The 18,654-nt window shown below is 40.8% G+C and overlaps 1 protein-coding gene across 1 annotated transcript in view; it reads right to left on the bottom strand.

Annotated features, from left to right (window-relative positions):
- Positions 1-17,869, bottom strand: part of AP1AR (adaptor related protein complex 1 associated regulatory protein) — a 29,322-nt gene extending 11,453 nt beyond the window's left edge. Inside the window, exons 1-6 of the mRNA XM_065405499.1 lie at positions 17,793-17,869; positions 10,066-10,114; positions 7,992-8,018; positions 5,173-5,198; positions 2,010-2,106; positions 1,089-1,187 (exon numbers count right to left, since the gene is read on the bottom strand). Coding sequence (XP_065261571.1) covers positions 1,089-1,187; positions 2,010-2,106; positions 5,173-5,198; positions 7,992-8,018; positions 10,066-10,114; positions 17,793-17,869 — 375 coding nt within the window. The remainder of the gene's footprint in view (positions 1-1,088; positions 1,188-2,009; positions 2,107-5,172; positions 5,199-7,991; positions 8,019-10,065; positions 10,115-17,792) is intronic.
- Between the last annotated feature and the right edge of the window lie 785 nt (positions 17,870-18,654).

The raw sequence follows: 18,654 nt of genomic DNA on the forward strand, positions 1-18,654 counted from the left end.
GTTTCTCCTGAAGAACTTTTACAGTCCTATGCATAAAACAAATTACTGATGGGTGACCTTAAAGAGACCAAAGACAGAAGAATTAAAAAAAGCAGAAGGCGAGAAAAATCCATTGAGAAAGAATAGAGAACATAGTAATTGCAAAAAAAGAGGAAAAAATGCTGGAAAGGCATCTCGAAACTATTTGGGAACATTTGATACTGGAAGAAAACTAGATCTCATCTTTGCCCTATAGTGTCCCATGAACTGTGAGCTGGCCATGATCATCATGTCAGACTCTTGCTGGTAGCACTGCTCATTTAGTGAACTACTGCACTAACTTTTCAATAAGAAAAGGTTGAATGGTAGTTAGTCCTAAAATGGGCTCCCACCTAATGTCTTGTTGACTGCAGCGATTCATTTTTCACGAGTTTAACTTTCTTCAGTGAGTCTACCCATGGGCTTTTAAAACGGTCTGTAATTAACATGTAAACTGTGTTTGGGAAGTTTTGTTCTCTTGGGCATACTGTAACCACTGTCACAAACAGCATTTAAATGGATGTTGAAAAAAGTCAGACGTACAGTTCTAAGTGTTCTTTTAAATTTGCAGACACTTCATATAATTAGACAATTTATACTCATCTTTTAGTTAATGAATTGAGATGAAAAATGTATGTACTAACAATTATGGGCTAAAATACAGTATGATTTTTATTATTCATATAACCACACTTGCATGAAGAAGTCAAAGTATCACAGAAGACAGACCAGCAACTGTCTACTGGATAAACAGAAAACAAAAAGCCATTTTTTTTTTTAAGACATCCAGGCTAAGTGTCAGCTGACTCTAATCTCAATAGCAACAGGCACTAGGCATTTAACACTGCTACTATTCATAGGCACAGATGTTTTATGCAACACATGCGCTCCTCTGCTATAAAAATACTTGATACTAGACTTCAGGGACTATGCATGAAAATAGACACTACTACAAACCAAGCTGCATCTCAGAAATTACTTCTGAGAAAATAAATGAAGCTATGATCATCTGTGTACACAAAAATATAGAACAGAAGCTCTGATATGTATTGGGGTCTTTTTCCCCTCACCTCCAAGAGCTTTTTCTGCTTTGCTGCCCTGGCTGCTTCACGTTGTGCAGCATATAAAGCCTCTTCTTCTATTCTTAACTTCTCCTCTTGTAAGGCTAACTGTATATGAACAAAATAATAAGGGTTAACAAAAGCAGAACCTATCTATCTTCCTATGAATAAAAACATAAGTTTACTAAATTAAAAGAAAAAGTTACCCATAAAAAGACAAACAAAAAGCAAACTACCAGATTTTCTTACCATTTTCTTGATCATCATTATATGCAAAGTATTGCAAGTCTGCTAGTTTCTTCTTTCAAACAACTAATGAAATTGAGTCAGATATATATTACCCTGTTAAAACAAAGACAGCTACTGGGAAAATAGTGAGCTGTTTTAAATACATAAGGGCGTTTTATGGAGGACCATATACATTATAAAACTAGTTTTAAACATGAGATGAATTTGTATTACATTTAAAGAGGTGTTCATCTGGAAGCGATCACTAATTTCCACATCATATCCCATTAATTGTTAATGGGATATGATGTTAAAAGCAGACATGATGAATTAGGTTCTTTCATTTAAAAAAAAAAAAAAAAATTTTGTTCCTCCCCACTAAATAAGTGGAATAAAATACATAGCACATTTTTCCTTTCCAAAGGAAAAAGGCTGGCATATTTTGAATTTAAACAGCTCTCTATAGAGGACTATCTATCTTATTTATTATATTTTCCATTTAATTAAGCAATAAATGAATTAAGTGATCATCTTTCATACAAATTTAATTGCACAGCTACAGTACCTGGCCAACTAAAAATCCTGTTAACCGATAAATGCAAGAACAATGATTTGCCACAAATTAAAACTTGTTTTGCTTGTTTAGGCCATTATTTATAATCATAAAATTATCCAAGTCATACAACCACCATAATTATCTACCTCTGACTGAAGTTTCATATCAAATGCTCTCTGTTTTTCAGCAATGGAATCATAATGTCTCTCTCTCAGATCAGCAATTTCTTCCTCCGTCAGAGGTCTGAAGAGGGAGAAAAAACAGTGGCACTCTTTAGTAAATTATTAGTTAGACTTGGAACTAATAAGACAAGCCTAATAAATGGAAGTACACTAATGAGGGAAAGAAGGAAGCAGTTAATTTATAATTCTGAATTGTTCAGCCAGCCTTCTGATCTGAAGTTCTAACTTGATTGGCCCCTTAATCCAAACATAGGAGCAGGCTGAAAGTACAGTTCATATCTAAAACAAGGTTTAAAGTTACAGGGCTTACCTAAACGAACAGTTAATGCACAGCAAATTGGGGTGTAAATCTACCTAATACTAGTATGCCATGCACTAACTGTCATGTGGACCCTGTTACTGTGCATTAAATCTTCCCTAGTGAAATGGAAGTAGATCAAAGTACACTCTAGGGAACTTTTAGAGTGTGGTCCACACAGACAGTTAATGCACAGCAAGGTAGATTTACACCCTAGCTTGTCGTGCATTACTATTTATCTCTACATCCCCACGATAACACATTTATTAAAGGCAATGTGATATTAAAGTGTATTTAAATGAAATCGCATTCCCCCAAAAAAGAATTCACCCTTTACAAAAATTATGCCACTTTTAAGAGAAGGATAAAAGCCTCGAAATTAAGATTGAAAGATTCCAACTAATTTCTCAGTGCTGTATGACCTTTTACTCACTGCTGTCCCATCCTATTTGTGTCCCCTTTTTCTATTCTCTAATAGAAATATTGGACATATTTTTGATTACATATTATTTAATATGTAGTAAAGATTTCAAAAGGATAGTCGTCCCAGGGTAACTGAAGTTATATCCGAGCTCAAAATATTCTCTCAGATCAAAGTGTAGGAGGAGCAGAACAATGTTTTTATTAAAAGAACTGGAATGGAGGCTCTGTTTCATGTTGATTATACCGTGCCCTAAAATTATGTAACCATATGTGCACTTTGTATTATGTAGCAACTAAGCAAGGAACACACAGTGTTTCACAGGGAGCAAGGCCCCACTCTTGAAGACAAGTTGTTGTGCCAACACGGCGCCCGCTGAAGTTGCAGAATCAAGTGATAACGTTGCAGGACATATTAAATGTTATAGCATGTTGGATATGAATTCATGGAATAGAAAGATTTTATAATTTTAGTAATTTGTTATTGTAACATTTGTATATACTTTTGTAAATATTAGGGGACCAAGTTAAGATTGAGTGAGTGGTATAAGCCTGTAGGATTACAGAGCACTGGGGAATTCACTGGAACCTTGTTCGTGTCCAGATTTCCCCCCACAACTAGCGGAATGTTTGTCAAACTATTTTTTGTGGGATGTTAGAGGGGGATTTTTTTTTTTTTTAACTGACCTACAGTACAAAAACCAAAGCTACAGATTTAAAAAAGCAAGATATTTAAGGAAGTCAGGTAAAGGAAATGCAGACAAAGCTTCTGCATTGTTTTATCTTTGTATGCCTAAATAAAGGCTACTTGTTTTTAACTTTGCACCAGTAGTTTAAATAAAGTAAATGTTTAATAAACTCAAACATCAGCAATCTTGCTGTATATTATACAGATCTACCTTCAATTAATTTACTAACATGCAATTAAGTTTAAAAATATTTTTATGCAGAATCACTGAAATATACTTTTAGAAAATATCTACATTGTGAACAAAGTTGAATACCTGTGAGGAAAACAAAAAGCCAAGTGCCAAAGCCTTTTAAAGAAGTTGAAACTTTTAAAATTTAGAAGGATACTTCAAGATATTTAAGATTTTTCTGTTCTAGACTACTGAAAAAAATTGTTGCTTTATACTGATTTATTTGAAGTCCTTCTATTGACTCAGATGCCAACCTGCTTTGAGATTTTTTGGGGTGTTTATGAAAAAAAATTAAGAATGTTGCTTGGATCAGCCTCTAGTGCCAAAGGTGTAAAGCTAAATACAGTTGGGGGAGGGGGACTCGTCTAGCCTAGCACTTTGAATGCTTGTGATGAATTTTAGATACACTTCTGTGAATGTTAGAGCAATAGGGACCCCCCACCCCACCCAGAAACTGGGACCTTTCCCTCTCCCCACTTCCAGAACCAGTCCAAGACCTCTATCCCTGCCTCCCCACCTCCATGAAACCGGGACCTCTCTACAGCCCTGCTTATTGTATTCCTGACCCGCACTCTCAAGTACGAAGGGGAGGATCAGTCCTGGGAAAGCTACCTATGGTCCTTAATTACCTTGGCCAGACCTGGGCCCGGACCTTCCGGGGATGATCTTCCTCCATTGCATTCCCCCTCTGTCCTCTTCTGCCACTGCCTCTCTGGCTTTTCCTCCCCTGCAGGCTGTGCAGTGAGGGTCTGATAGCAGGCAAACTCCAGTGACTGACTGCAAAGTCTGGGGTGCTAGATTCAATACCCAAGCCACAGGCTGCCATAACTGCACAGAGCACTCTAAAAGGTACACTACTCAGGGATAGAAGACCCATGGCACAGCCGTGGCTGACCCAGGTCAGTTGATTTGGGCTTGCGGGTCTAAAAAAAATTGCTGTGTAGATGTTTGGGCTGGGGCTGGAGCTGGAGCCTGAGCTCTGGGACCCTCCATCCTCGCCCCTTCAAGATCACTGCATCTTGCTTCCTATCATCCTCACCGCACAGTCTATGCATGTGCCCCAAAGGCAGTGGAGAAAAACATCCCCCTGTGGTTGTGGTGCTATTTGCTGTGTTAGTCAGATCCAAGTGGCTGTGAATGCCACATAAATGTAAGCTTTGCAAAACTAGTAGATTTAAGGTGTGGGTTCATCATTTCAGAATTAAATATAAAAATCAGGTGGGTTACAAAAAATTATGGATTTACTGTTGACTAAATTCCATTAAAAAGTATTTTAAACTATATTAAAATAAATTACCACCACTAATATTAATATCTTGTAAGTTCACAGTTATCCACTGATGTTGGGTAACTGTCTGGCATTAGAATTTTCAGGCGTCAGTTAAGTGAAAAGTCAGCATGAATTTTGCTGGTCATATGTAACTTGACTGACATGATGGAAGAGGACATAAGTTTATAAAAGAAAAGCTCTTGAAACACAATGTCTTACCTATGACTGCTTCCTGGGCTTTCTCCCTGTTAAATTATAAATAAAATCAATGTAATTAAGATAAGCCATTATCTACATCTAAATATACAAACTAACCAATCTACATTTATTAAAAAAACAACAACCACACTTTCACAGACAAAAGTTTTAAGATCAGAAGCAACACCCATATGTAATTAGAGATCCAACAGAATGAGCTACAAGCATCCTCTTTTTCCATCTTCACCTTTCTAAGTAACAGGCAGCTAGTCTCAGCCTGTCTGCATTGTGATAGAATGCTGGCACCCTGAGAAAGGAGGGTCTTTCTCGAATAGGTAGACCACAAGGCAGGTCTTCTCTTATGGTCTCCAGCTTGTTTTGGCCATTAAAGAGCTTGTGGGATCAGGTTTCTCCCCCCAATTCTCTTCTCCCTTGCACATGGTAGCCAGCAAAATGCAGAAACTACATGGGACATATAGAGCAGGCTGATGGGCCATTTGTTAAATAGCCCAACTTATCACCACCTTTTGCTCTTTATCCAGGAGTAGAACCTGGGCAACTTTGGTACTGTCCATGGGTGAAGAGAGCTCCACGGCTGCTGCCTGAAAAACTTCAGATTCCTGAAGACCTAATGGTGAAGATTCCACTCTTCCTAGTCTGTCCACTTAGCTAGTCTCCCCTTACATCACCCTTCTCCCAGATGTGAAGCACTCTTGCGTAAAAAGGGTGTTTTTCAGCCCACGTGAAAAATACATTAGTTTCCCTCTGAAGCGTTTTGGACCTAGGGACCTCCATGTTTCTTGACATGACTTGCCAACATATTGTCCATCATTATCAGCATGTGCTTGTTTGGAAGTGAAGTTGTGAGGCCTATTTTGATCCTTTTGAATGGCTTGTCACTTGAGCCAATTTATGCACAAGAAGAGTGAGAGAACTGCATAAAACTTGAATTGGCATTCCTCCAGTGTGTTGCCCAGACAGGCAACTTTCATGTTTTCATATTCCCGTCTGGCTCGGATACAGTACCACTGGGTGAATCTTCTACTCTGTACCAACCAGATCAGTGATATGTTTACCTCATTCTACGTTAACCTGGGAGGAGGCGACCTATGCAACTTGGGTCTTTGTTTCAGGTCAGTCTACACCAGTGGTTCCCAAACTGGGGTTCACGAAATGTTACAGGGAGTTCTCGGGAAAAAATCCCTAATGGCGGACAGAGCTGTCCCTAGGTACCCCGGGCAGCACGGGGCCTGCAGTCCGGAGCCCCTGGACTTCCAAGAGCTAAGCAGAGCAAAGCAAGCATATCTATCAACTGAGGAGATTTAAACTTCAAGACTCCTTATAAGAAATGGAAAGGGAGATGGATATTTTTTGCTGTTTTTAAAATTAAATAGGCAGCTAGTATTGTTTTTAAAATTATTATGAAGAACAAGTTTAAGCTTTGTTGTAACGTGCATTGTTTGCCTGGACTGCTCAAGACCTGAATGCTTGTGTAGGAGGAACTCTTTGAGTTGACTTCTTAAATACCTTCATACTGTTTCACATCTGATACTCCTTGATGAAACATAGGAGCCTTGTCTTATAACAGGCTTATTCAAAGTGATATAAGCTATGAAAGTGAGAAACCAGTGACTGACACGTGCCACCGTTTATTTTTAAGAAAGTTTTTTAAAGCCGTTGTGCAAGGACACTTCTAAGCAGCAGTCACAGAACTATTTGTACTTCACAGATGGTTGAAAATGCCACTTTTGACCTAGTGCCTCAGCATACTTGAACTGTGCTGGTATCCATTATAAACCCACACCTCGTAGATTACTGCTATGTACAGACATTGGAACCACAAAGGATGCCAATCCTGTTTATTGAAGGTGCAAAAGAGATAAGTAATGGTCACTGTTTAAATTTTGCAGTACCAACATTTAAACAAGTTCATTCTTAGATAGCAAAAACTGGCAGAGCAAGTCTAATATGTATACCCTATATGCAGTAATTTCACTCTTGTGCCAGATGACAGCATGTATTCGAATGCATTATGGGTCACATGGACAGAGTCCAACTGCCTCCAGGTCCCTGAGAAGTTCTATAACTGTACCTCCTGAATGGGTTGTTTTTTTTTTTTTTTGGGGGGGGGGGGGGAGTTGCCAGGGAGTTGGGAAAAGAGGCTTGTTGACACAAAAATCCCCTCTTTACTACTTTCAAAAACCTTAAGTTGCAATGAAGGATGGACTGAAAGCAACTCCCTGTAGCATTAGTGAACTACTTCCTTGTGTTAGGCTTCAGAAATGAAGTGAGGCATTACCAAAGAGTAACTCCAACGCACACATTCCTACATGGAGCTAAAGACACTGACTCCAGTGCTTCTACCAGTTCAAGTTAGAGCTTATAATAGTTCAGGTGCCAAACTCAGATTCTCTGTATAAAAGCATGCTGTACTGCCACTACTCAACTGATATGGGGAATGTTTGTGTTTTACCAAAAGATTACAGTTAGCCAAGTATTCCTACTCTTATGTAGGATACCCCTACAGACTGAATCTTTATCAGGTATAATTTTTTTCATAAGTCCCATTATAATAATCCTGCACTTCCCTTTGCAGTCCCACTTCTCTCCATCCCCCATAACCAGATAAATATTATTTACTACTATCCTAGAGGAAGAAAATCAAGTCCCGATAGTGTCAAAGAAATACCAGCAACTCCTCTATGAAGAGGCCAATGCAGAAGTTAGCTGCAGCCAGAAGGGTTAGCAAGATGTGGATCTTGGGACTACAAATAAATTTTTTACAAGTATGAAAGTGTGTTGAATTACTGAGTGCTGTACTGTGAAACCCAAGTACTTACCTCATCACTTTCCACTAGATTCTCAAACTGCAAAGAAAAACAACACAGAGAATACAAGATTACTGACAAGCAGTCATTGCGATACAAACACCACACGTCAATGAACACAAATAAAAATCAGCATAATTACAACATGTTTACCTATTAGGCATATTTTGTGGAAACGCTGCTCCAATTAAAGCTGAAGACAAGAATATTCAATTATCAAATCTTCTACTTTGTGAAGAGCTATTGCTTTTGGAGTGTGACCAGCTTCCCTACAAACATAGCTTGTAAGTTGTTTTCTTCTACACAGAATGTAATAATTAAGAGGGTAAGAGTTAGAATTAAGAGTTTTGTTGCATTTCATTGCATTTGGTATTATACAGTGCCCCAAGCAACTCCGCTAGGAGGGTAATTTATGGTTTTATTAATTAAGGACTGATGAATTCTCTCAAGCTCATGTATTCTGATATGAATAAGAGCCGCAAAACTATCAGTTATAGGCACTGGAGACACAGAAGTACTGTATATTAGTATAAAAGTGCACCATAGCCAAAAGCTGTACTGCAAGCTACCTCTAACACTAAAATATTAAAATAAATGAAATTCATGACATGTTTTCTGAAAAATATTCATAGGGCAAAATTAATTAACTTATAAAAACAAATAAATTGCCTATACAAAAGCTCTAGGCACCGTTGACATCTCTGAAGAAATAAATACAAGCTTTCCTCAGCAAAAGATGGAAAACCCTCTCTTCCAGCTATGGATCCTAACCTCTTAATATGGTCCCAGTCTCCCCTCCCCGAATCTGCGTCCTGGAAAGCTGCAGCACAGATATACCTCTTTCACAGAGAGACCTCAATTCATCCCTTTCCACTTTGGGGATATACAGTAACAAATTCAGGTGGAATAATTAGTTACTTGAAACAGAAACCAGGATTCTAAGTAAGATGACAACTTTGCATATCAGGGAGTAAGAGCCAATGAAAACATTAGGGTGCTTTATAAAGGGATCTAAGCACAGAAGGCTGAATCCAAAATATATGCAGCCTTACAAGTTGCACAAGCCACTGCAGTAGGTTGACCTATCACAAAGATCAAAATAAAACCAACAGAAGCCATCCAGCGCTGCATCCTACATCTATAGTGGAGTCAATCTACTAGCATCGGTGGGCAGCACAGCCCACAGGAGTTCCTATAAGATACAGAATAACTACTATAAATGGGAAAGGAGAAACTGGTCTAAGCCATCTAGGAGGTTAAGAAAAGGACAGAACCGTCTTTCCACATCAGTCTGCTGCTGCAGGGAACACTCTCACACTGACAGATTTATGCTGCAGAAGGGGAGATTTTTATGTCCACATAACCTTCTGTTTCCCCTTGCTGACAGCCAAGTAAGGTAGCAATTGTAGCTACTACAAATTTCTCCCCAACAATGCCAAGTTCCACCTTGAGGAAACAGCTGTCCTCAAGTTCTTGAAACAAGGGCATGTGTGCTATATTGACATGTTCTATGAACACAATCAACCCTGTTATTCCCATGAACCTGACAGGTTAGGCAAGTGACAGACTCTGCCCTTAGCTAAATGGATAGTCTTTAATAGTGCAACGATAGAGATGCTTCCTTGCTTGAAAGTCAGGATTTTCCTGTCAACACAGAGTAGCCTCCACAGTTGGTGGATCTTGGGAGATCAGATCAGATTCTGTGATCCAGCAGACTAAATTAGGATGCATTTACAATGGCAAAAATGTGATACATTTCACTCCCAGTATAGCAGTAGTGAAAGCTGTAGTATAGACAGGACTTGAGAATTTTTGCTATTGTCTCATCTGCTGCGGGACAGAGCACAGAAAACTAATACTTTGATTCCTATATGCATTACAGTTTAGAATATTGACATGCCTAAGTCTTTTTACTTGATCAAGAGAAGTGGCAAGACAATTACTATTTCATGATTCACTTAGTGCATTAGTCTGATATAGTATTAAGAGGCTCCATTTTATGCAAATAATGACAAGTGCCAGAAAGTCTGGTTGGGGTGCAACTTTTAAAAAAAGGTTTCAATGCTTAGGGAAAAAAAGTACTTACCTCTATAGTGAAGTGTTCTCCAGTTGAACATGTTCTAAAATACTTTGATCTAGAAAATAAACCCATAATTTCATTGCAGGTTAGTAGTTCTACAGTTCAAATATCTTCTCAAAATATTCTAAAAAAAATATTTATGACAGAATGAAGTCAGGTCTGATAGTTACATCACTACCATTTTAATCACAAAATTAGAAGCAGCTCGAGAGCAAAATACTTCAAAAGCCATTGTGAATTCATTTTAATGTTTTAGGCGTAAGCTAATTTATTATTGTCAACTATTAATAGAGTTATATTAACTGATGCACTATATTACAGGGGAAACAAACTGGAGTGTGAAAAATACTTGTGTCTGAGGATGTAAAAATGTTTTTTTCATATTGGAAGGAAGGTGCAAAAAGAATAAACTCCTTTCCCAGTGAAGGAGTAATGTATCAGGATGCTGATTGCTTTGCATTTGCTGCCATTGAGCATTTTTATTTTAAAACTGTGTTAACCAGTTTTAGTACATTTTACCTATTTCCCTCAAGACACATAATTCTGGCCAGCCTCTGAAAAACTCATTGCTCACGGTATGACTCATTATGCCTGCTAGCAGTGTTCTATGTAACAAATGCCAGCTTGTAGAGTGTCATTCTTTGACTGTTTACTGATGTAGCTAGAGGGCTAACCTTTTATATCCCTTGTTTCTTCAGAAAGATTACTGATTTATCAAAAAAAAGCATCAAGAAACAAGGTAGTAAACCAGCACCATTTGACTTGCCAGTACTCCATGGATCACAATTTGGGAATCAAATGACATTTTTGGCAGAGGGTGGTTGAGCATAGCAACTACAGAGATCCAAACCTTTCTTTGAGTCACTGACTGACTTAAGTATATCTTAAGGAGTCAGGCGAGTATAATAAGGAGTTTATCCAAGACTTTCAACCAAGACTTTTTTTTCCAGGCTATCACCCCTTAAGTCAGAATATTGGCTCTCAAATAGCAGACCACTGCTGCTTTAGGTATGGTTGTATTTATACATTATATATGCTAGCACAGGCGTAAATAAAAACTACTGTTCTGTCCAGAAATAACTTCCAGGGTAACCCAACCGTGACTGCTCTTACTCATTGTTAGAGGAGCTTTTCTAGATCTTCAGCTCCCAAATGTTTTGCACCACAGAGAAAGAGCACATGTGCACATACACCACACATTTAAAAAAGAAAGGGTGAAATTAAGAAAAGAAAAATTTAGGCTGACACTAGGAAAACTTCCAGACTGGTGAGATGTACTAGGCTGTGGAATCGTCTCCGAGGATTTTGAGAAAACACCTATGTTACAGCAAGCCCAATGGACTGTAACAAGTATAGGAGGGCCCAAATAAAGCCCAGTTCCTTGACTGATGTAACTGGGTTGGAAAGAATAGACAATATGCCGAAGCCCAGAACTCCACATAACCATATAACTCCACTCTTGAGAGGCAGATTCCTCAGGCAAGTATCAGCAACGTAACTGTCATGTTGACTACACTGAAGGCACAATATTGAAGAAAAACAAATTATTTAGGTTACATGCCTTCATCGAGTTTGCAGTTAGAAATCAATGGGCCCTAAGTTACTTTAGTGACAATGAAAATCCTTATATGCCTAACTTTAGCCTTCTGTTTTTGAAAATTTCAGACTGTTTTTAAAAAAGTTCACATTAAGTTTAACATTATAACATGAAAGCAATTTTGTTTTGAAGTAAAAGATTTTATGCCACTAAAAGTTTTTTTTTTTTTTTTAAATAAAAATACAATTTTTGCCCTGATGCTAAAAACACTCAGGCACAAGCTTAACATTAAGCACAAGCAGGCCGACTGATGTCAGTGGGACTATTCATAAGCATAGTTATGTACCTGAAGTATTTCCAGAATCAAGGCCTTAATTTTCAATTTTGATTTCTGCCAATACCAACGTTGCAAAATTCAATAAATATACCCTACCCGTAGTGGCATTTTAAAAACTGCATTTATGATTCCGTTCATTATTATTTAGTTTGAATCTAAAGTTGCAATAGCACAAATTTCCAAACGAGTTTTAAAAAGCCTCAGATTTAAATTAATGATTGTTTTTACCAAAAAAACAGAAACAAAACAAAAAAAACCCCAAGCCATTTAAATTGCTTCCCCATGTTGCTTTCGTTTTCAGCTCACAATAGCATCATGTTTAAAAATGGTCTCCAGAATGCATACCTCCTGTTTTAAACGGAATAATTGTCTAAAGGGATGGATAAAAAGCAACAGAAGAGGCATCTTGTGTCACTTGGCTCTGTTGTTCCCTCTTATGTACAGAAATGATAAGTGTGGGCCTTTGAGGAACTCAGTGCCCTGAAATCCCACTAAGGTTATGGATGACATGAGGGCACTGGGCACCTCTCAGGGTAGGGCCCAGAGTGAACAAGGAAGGAGTGGGGAAAATATTGCTTTCATCACCCCTTACCATTTGTCTCATTAGTACATCATTAGTGTGCATATGTATATTATGTTCTGATATTCTATATTTAAATACTGATACATTTGATTATTTTCTTGAAGGAACTTTTAAGAGAAAAGGCTACAGTATTGCTTCACTTCTCCATCTCTTGCAACTCATACAAAATCATGACCTTTTGGACATTACAGGTTAGGCAATTAAACCTTTAAAGTTGATATATCTAGAGAAGAATGACAAAATATTGTATGGGAAAAAGAGACATACAGGGTTCACATTTACACCTCCATGGAAGGAGTAAATAAGCTAAATACAACCCTGTTTAAGTAGTCATTGGGGGGGGGGGGTGTTATATTAAAATCTTGTTAATAAAATTAGATATGCAAGAACATGGACATATGGAAAGTTATTCAAAAAAATTTAAACTGATTTTGTTTTTTACTTATGTGATAAAAATGTTTATGCTTTAATCTTATTAGGGAAATGATACCAAAAAAATGCCAGGAGCTCCAATTATATTTATTCCCCACAGCTGCCTTTTATGAATGATGTGATCTCTCTAGGAGCAAAGAGAAAAAGCTTATGATTGAGGACAGGGACAAACTAGACCTGACCTACTTTTTAATACGGCTGGAGGCCAGAGACATTAAGTTTTATTTGAAGAGCAATATTAACAGAAATTTGTTTCAGGGCACAATTAAAAATGATAATTTTAAAACAGACCAAATTCTGTAGCTTAGCAGGCAGTTTAGGCAACCTTTCTTGTTGTTCCCACTGAGAACTCAATTACTACAGTAATTCATATAGCAAACACTTTGCTAAAAAGCAATTTTAAAATAATCTCTGCAATTTCATACAAAGATAAATTCAATTTAGATTAGTGTTTGTGAAGTGCTTTGCAAGCCTCATATATAAATGCACTAAAGTGCAAAATAAACAGTAAAGAATTCTTAGCCTGAGCATTTACAAGAGATCTCTCCAATTTTATAGTTTGAGACTTCCACTGCATACAACAATGAAGGTGAAGCACTAATTTCCTCAGAGAGGCTGAACCTTCTCCCATAAGTGATTACCATTACCGTCAATGGGAGCAGCATCAGATCCCATAAGTATGGATCTGTGTACATTAACAGTATGGTTTGGAACCTGGGATTTCTGCCAATTTTTTCAGTAAAATTCACTTTACACAGCATTTACTACAGAGGTCTTCAGAATTCCTAAACTCTCTCAACTAATACCATAATATTCTCTCTCCCCTCCTCCCTCCCCCAGTTCTATGAAACATCTACAAGATTCACAACTTTCTAACGTCTAACTTTCCCTTTCTCAGTTGCTCATAACTTATTGGAAAAAATAAATCTTTCTAGACTGAAAGCTTTCATGTTGGCTATCAGCAAAGAGGTGATTATTTTTAATCTTTGGGCAAAATATTTGTTCAGCATATACTAAAGGCAAATATTTATTAAATATCTATAAAAATATATTAAAGACCTTCCCCAAAGACTACGCTTAGATTTTTACAGATGCTAACTGATTCATATTTGGCTTACATTGTCGATATCAAGACCCCAGAAAGAACACAAATTTGGTCAGTTTATTAACTTATGAACTTTTTTCTAAATACAAGCATAGTAGAATTTTTGGGGGGGGGAGGGGTTTGATCAATCAAAAGCCACAGTTGTTCAGAATGTTGATAAAAGCATGAAATGTTTTAACTTTTGATCAAGCTAAACTCCAAGTCAGTTTAAAGCTACTGAATTTGGGGGAGTGTGCGCACGCATGCACAGGTGTGCATGTCCAACCCGTTCTTAAAAAAAATCCAAGGATGGGGATTCCACAACCTCCCTTGGAAGCCTATTCCAATCCTTAACTATTCTTCTAGTTAGAACATTTTTCTTAATATCTAATCTAAATCTCCCTGACTGCAGATTAAACCTATTATTTCCAGTGGCCATGGAAAACAATGATTACTGTGCTCTTTATCACAGCCCTTAACGTATTTGAAGACTTATCAGGTCCCCACTTTCAGTCTTCTTTTCTCAAGACTAAACAGGTCTAGTTTTTTTTTAACCTTTCCTCATAGGTCAGGTTTTCTAAACCTTTAGCATTTTTGTTACTCTTCTTTGAACTCTCTCCGATTTATTCGTATCTTTCTTAAAGTGTGGCACCCAGAACTGGACACAGTACTCCAGTTGAGGCCTCACCAGTGCAAAGTACAGTGGGACAATTACTTTCATGGGTAACATACAACACTTGTTAACATGCCCCAAAATGATATGAGCCTTTTCCACAACTGCATCACACTGCTGACTCATTCAATTTGTGATCCACTACAATCCCTCTAGATCCTTTTTGGCAGTACTACCATCTAGCCAGTTATTCATTTCGTAGTTATGCATTTTATTTGTCCTTCCTAAGTATAGCACTTTGCACTTGTCTTTACTAAATTTCACCTGGTTTAATTCAGATCAAGTCTCCAATTTGTCAAGGTCATTTTGAATCCTAATCCTGTCCTCTGAAGTGCTTGCAACACCTCCAAACTTGGTGTCATCTGCAAATTTTATAAGCATGCTCTCCCCTCCATTATTCAAGTCATTGATGAAAATATTGAACAGTACTGAACCCAGGAGTGGGAGGATGTATCTAGTGGGGCTCCATAGGGGTTAGTCCTGGGTTCAGTACTGGCAAGTTTCTGCGCAACAAATTATACCACTTTTATTAAAGCGCTGGAATTAAACTGCTGTTGAGTGTCCACACTGGGCTCCTTGTGATGGTGGAGTGCATCCACATTAGCATCTCTTGCAACCGCAAAGAGAGCAGTGCATTATAGTAGCTATCCCACTATGCAACTGGCCTCAGGGTGCTTTGGGAAGGGTTTTCAATGCCTCATGGAGCAGGCACAGCATCACATGATGCATGTTTCCCAATCCCATTGTTTCATGGGCCTCCTGCTACATTGCTAGCTGCTTTTCAACTGACGGGGGGAGGGAGGGAAGTGAAGTGTGTGTATGTGTGGGGGGGAAGAGGGTGTGTTTTGGGGGACAGAGAGTGTGTCAGCATGCCGTCTTGTAAGTTCAGACAGCGGCAGGAAGCAACCAGTCCTGAAGCAGGGGGAAACCCCAACATCAGCCCCCTGCCTCCCTTTCCAGCTCTCTGCACAGCAATCTCTCTCTCTCACACACTCCTCTGTGTTCAACATTAATAGTTTGCTTTGTGTCCTAGAGCAGATCAGCACAGCATGCAATGGCTGTCAGAAAGGGAGCTTGGTGCAGCCAAGTTCAAACAATGAGCAGAGCAGCCACTTGAGGGATTATCGGACACTTCCGGAGGCCAATTGATTGCTTTCTGCACTGTAATGTGTTTACACTGCCAATACAGCGCTGGAGCTAGGGTGACCAGACAGCAAGTGTGAAAAATCGGGATGGGGTGTGGGGTAATAGGAGCCTATATAAGAAAGAGATCCAAAAATCGGGACTGTCCCTATAAAAACGGGATGTCTGGTCACCCTAGCTGGAGCCTCTGCGTTTTAAGGCTTATGATTCTCGTTGGGGTGGTTTTTTAGCAACGCTGCAACTGAGGAGTTTCTGAGCACTAAGTGGCTTGGCAATGTGTACACCTCAGGAGTTACACCGCAGAAAGCTGCTTTACTGCACAGAAACTTGCCAGTGTAGACAAGGCCTTATTGTGTCTTGGCCTTTTTTTCTTTTGTTCCTAGATGCTTGTGCTATTCTTTTATACGTCTCCTTCGCAATTCATCCATAGTTCTACTTCTTATAAGATTCCTTTTTGATTTTCAGTCCATTAAAGAGCTCCTGATATGAAAAATAGTAAAAAGCCAATATGGATCTTTCATTCACACTGGGATAGTTTGCAGTTGTTGTGCCTTTAATACTGTTTCCTGGGGAAACTCACAGCCCTCCTAAACTCCTTTATCACCTGGGATTTTCTTCCCATGGGATCTTGCCTAGCAGGTCTTTGAGTTTGTTAAAGTCTGCCTTTTTGAAGTCCACTGACCTTATTTTGCTGCTCTCTCCTTAATTTCCTTTGAATCATGAAATCTATCAATTCATGATCACTTTTACCCAAACTACCTTCCACCTTCAGATTCACAACCAGTTCCTTCCTGCTGGTCAGAATCAAACTATACGTCAGAATTCTAAGTTTACACCCTCTCTGGACACTGCTAAATTACCTTTACCAGAGATTACTTTTATTCCTGGGGTCATAATTACTGTTGGAGAACAAAGGATTTACCTTGTGAAAGTACCAGAAGGCACCAACTCCCAGCAGCAAGTTTTCAATATAATTTCCTAAGTAGTATTAGAGTCCTAGGGCTAATTTACATTAGAAAATAAGATCAACCAACCTACGCTCAAGGGCATGAAGAATATACACCCCTGAGTGGCATAGTTAAGCTGATCTAAGTCCCTGCGTAGACTGCGCTAGGTTGAAGGAAGAATTCTTCTATTACCTACACCGATGGGAGAAGCCCCCCATTGGTGTAGGTAACATCTACAATGAAGCGCTACAGCGGCACAGCTGCAGCATTTCAAATGTAGACAAGCCCCTTGAGTCTTCCACAAGGTTTTGCTAAGACCTCAAGTTGAAACTGTGAGTGTCAAGTTCTCCCATTACCTCTTTAGAGGAAGGGGGAACTAGCCAGCTCCAACAAGCGAGAACCGAGCCTCACACAAGTTAGGTGAGTTTGAGCACCCCTAGCCCTAGGTATGACAGGGGCTTAACAGATCAGCCAGGTGCTGGCCATAAGAAATGGTTTCACTCACTGGATTCTGTCCAGGCTGGAGGCCCGAGGCAGGGGGGGGGGGGGTGTCACCTCCCAGAGCTTCCTCCAGGCCACAGCGCCACCTGGCACCTCACCAAACCCCCTTCCCCACCGGCCGCCTCCATCTACCCTTCCCAGGTACACCCCGCCGGGCCCGATCCCGAGCCAGCCCCGACCAACTCCCCCCGCCCCCACCCGTGCCAGGCCCCGCTTCCTGCCCTGCCAGCGGCACATTTACCCCCGCCCCCGGCTCACCCCGGGGTCGGCCCCATCTCAGGGAGAGAACAGACCAGCCCGCCCCGCGGCCTCCCCTTGGCTGGGAAGCCGCCGTGCCGCTGCCAGGCCCTTCCGCCCCGCTGGGGTCCGGGGGTGGGAGTGCGGGGTAACGACCGCGCGGGACCCGGCCGAATCCGCCCCCACCCCACCCGGCGCAGGGCGGAGCCAGCCCGGGCCGGCGCCTCCCCGCCCCAGGGGGCTGCTCCTTCCGCCTTACCCTCCGCCTCGCTGGATCCGCCCCGCTTCTCTCCGCAAGAAAAGGCCGCAGCACCACTGCGCCCAGCAGTTCCCCATCGCATACTGGGGGCAGCCCCAGGCCTCGGCCCGACCACGGGCAGCGGCCGGCACCGGCCGTTACCAGCCCGGAATCAAACGGCCCCTCTGCGGCGCGCGCCACCGCCGCCCAACGGCAGCGGCATCAATGGCCGGGGACCCGGCTCTGCCCAAACAGGCGGCTACGCTCGCTGCGGAGGGGGAAGGAGCGCCCGGCCGAAGCGCCCCTCCGCCAGCCTCATGGCCCCGCAGCTACCGCTCCCCCGGCGCGCAGCCCCTAGCAGCTGCCTGGTGCACCCGGCCGCTGAGTGCCGCACGCGACCCACGGCGGGAGGAGGCAGCAGGTGCGAGCATGCGTAGTAGGGAAACCCTGTTCCCTACGCCCCCACCTGCTCCTCCCCTCGCCTCATCCTAGGCAAGGCTGTTCCCTAGCGCCTGCCCAGCCCCTTTAACTCGCCTCCTGCCTGGATCCATGCCCAGGGACTCTCCCACCCTGCTCCCCTCCTAATCCCCCCGTCCCAGTCTCTTAGACCCTCTCAGGCTCTTTCCCCATCTCCCTTCCTGAGGCAGCACTGTCACCCCAAGCTCGGGTTGGTAGCTCTCCAGGAATCTCCAGGAATTAAAGATGAATCTTTAATTAGAGATTGAGTCATGTAATGAAACCTCCAGGATACATCCAACCAAAACTGGCAGCCTTACCCCAAGCCTTCAACAACTCATGAGTCAGGTCCCCAAAAGGCAGGAGAAAGGTCTAAAGACACCATGAGACTTTAAAAAAAAATTGGCCTTCCTTCAGGTTTGCTGAG

Source organism: Emys orbicularis, chromosome 5 (genome assembly GCF_028017835.1).
Source record: "Emys orbicularis isolate rEmyOrb1 chromosome 5, rEmyOrb1.hap1, whole genome shotgun sequence".
In the NCBI taxonomy this organism is placed as follows: Eukaryota; Metazoa; Chordata; order Testudines; family Emydidae; genus Emys; species Emys orbicularis.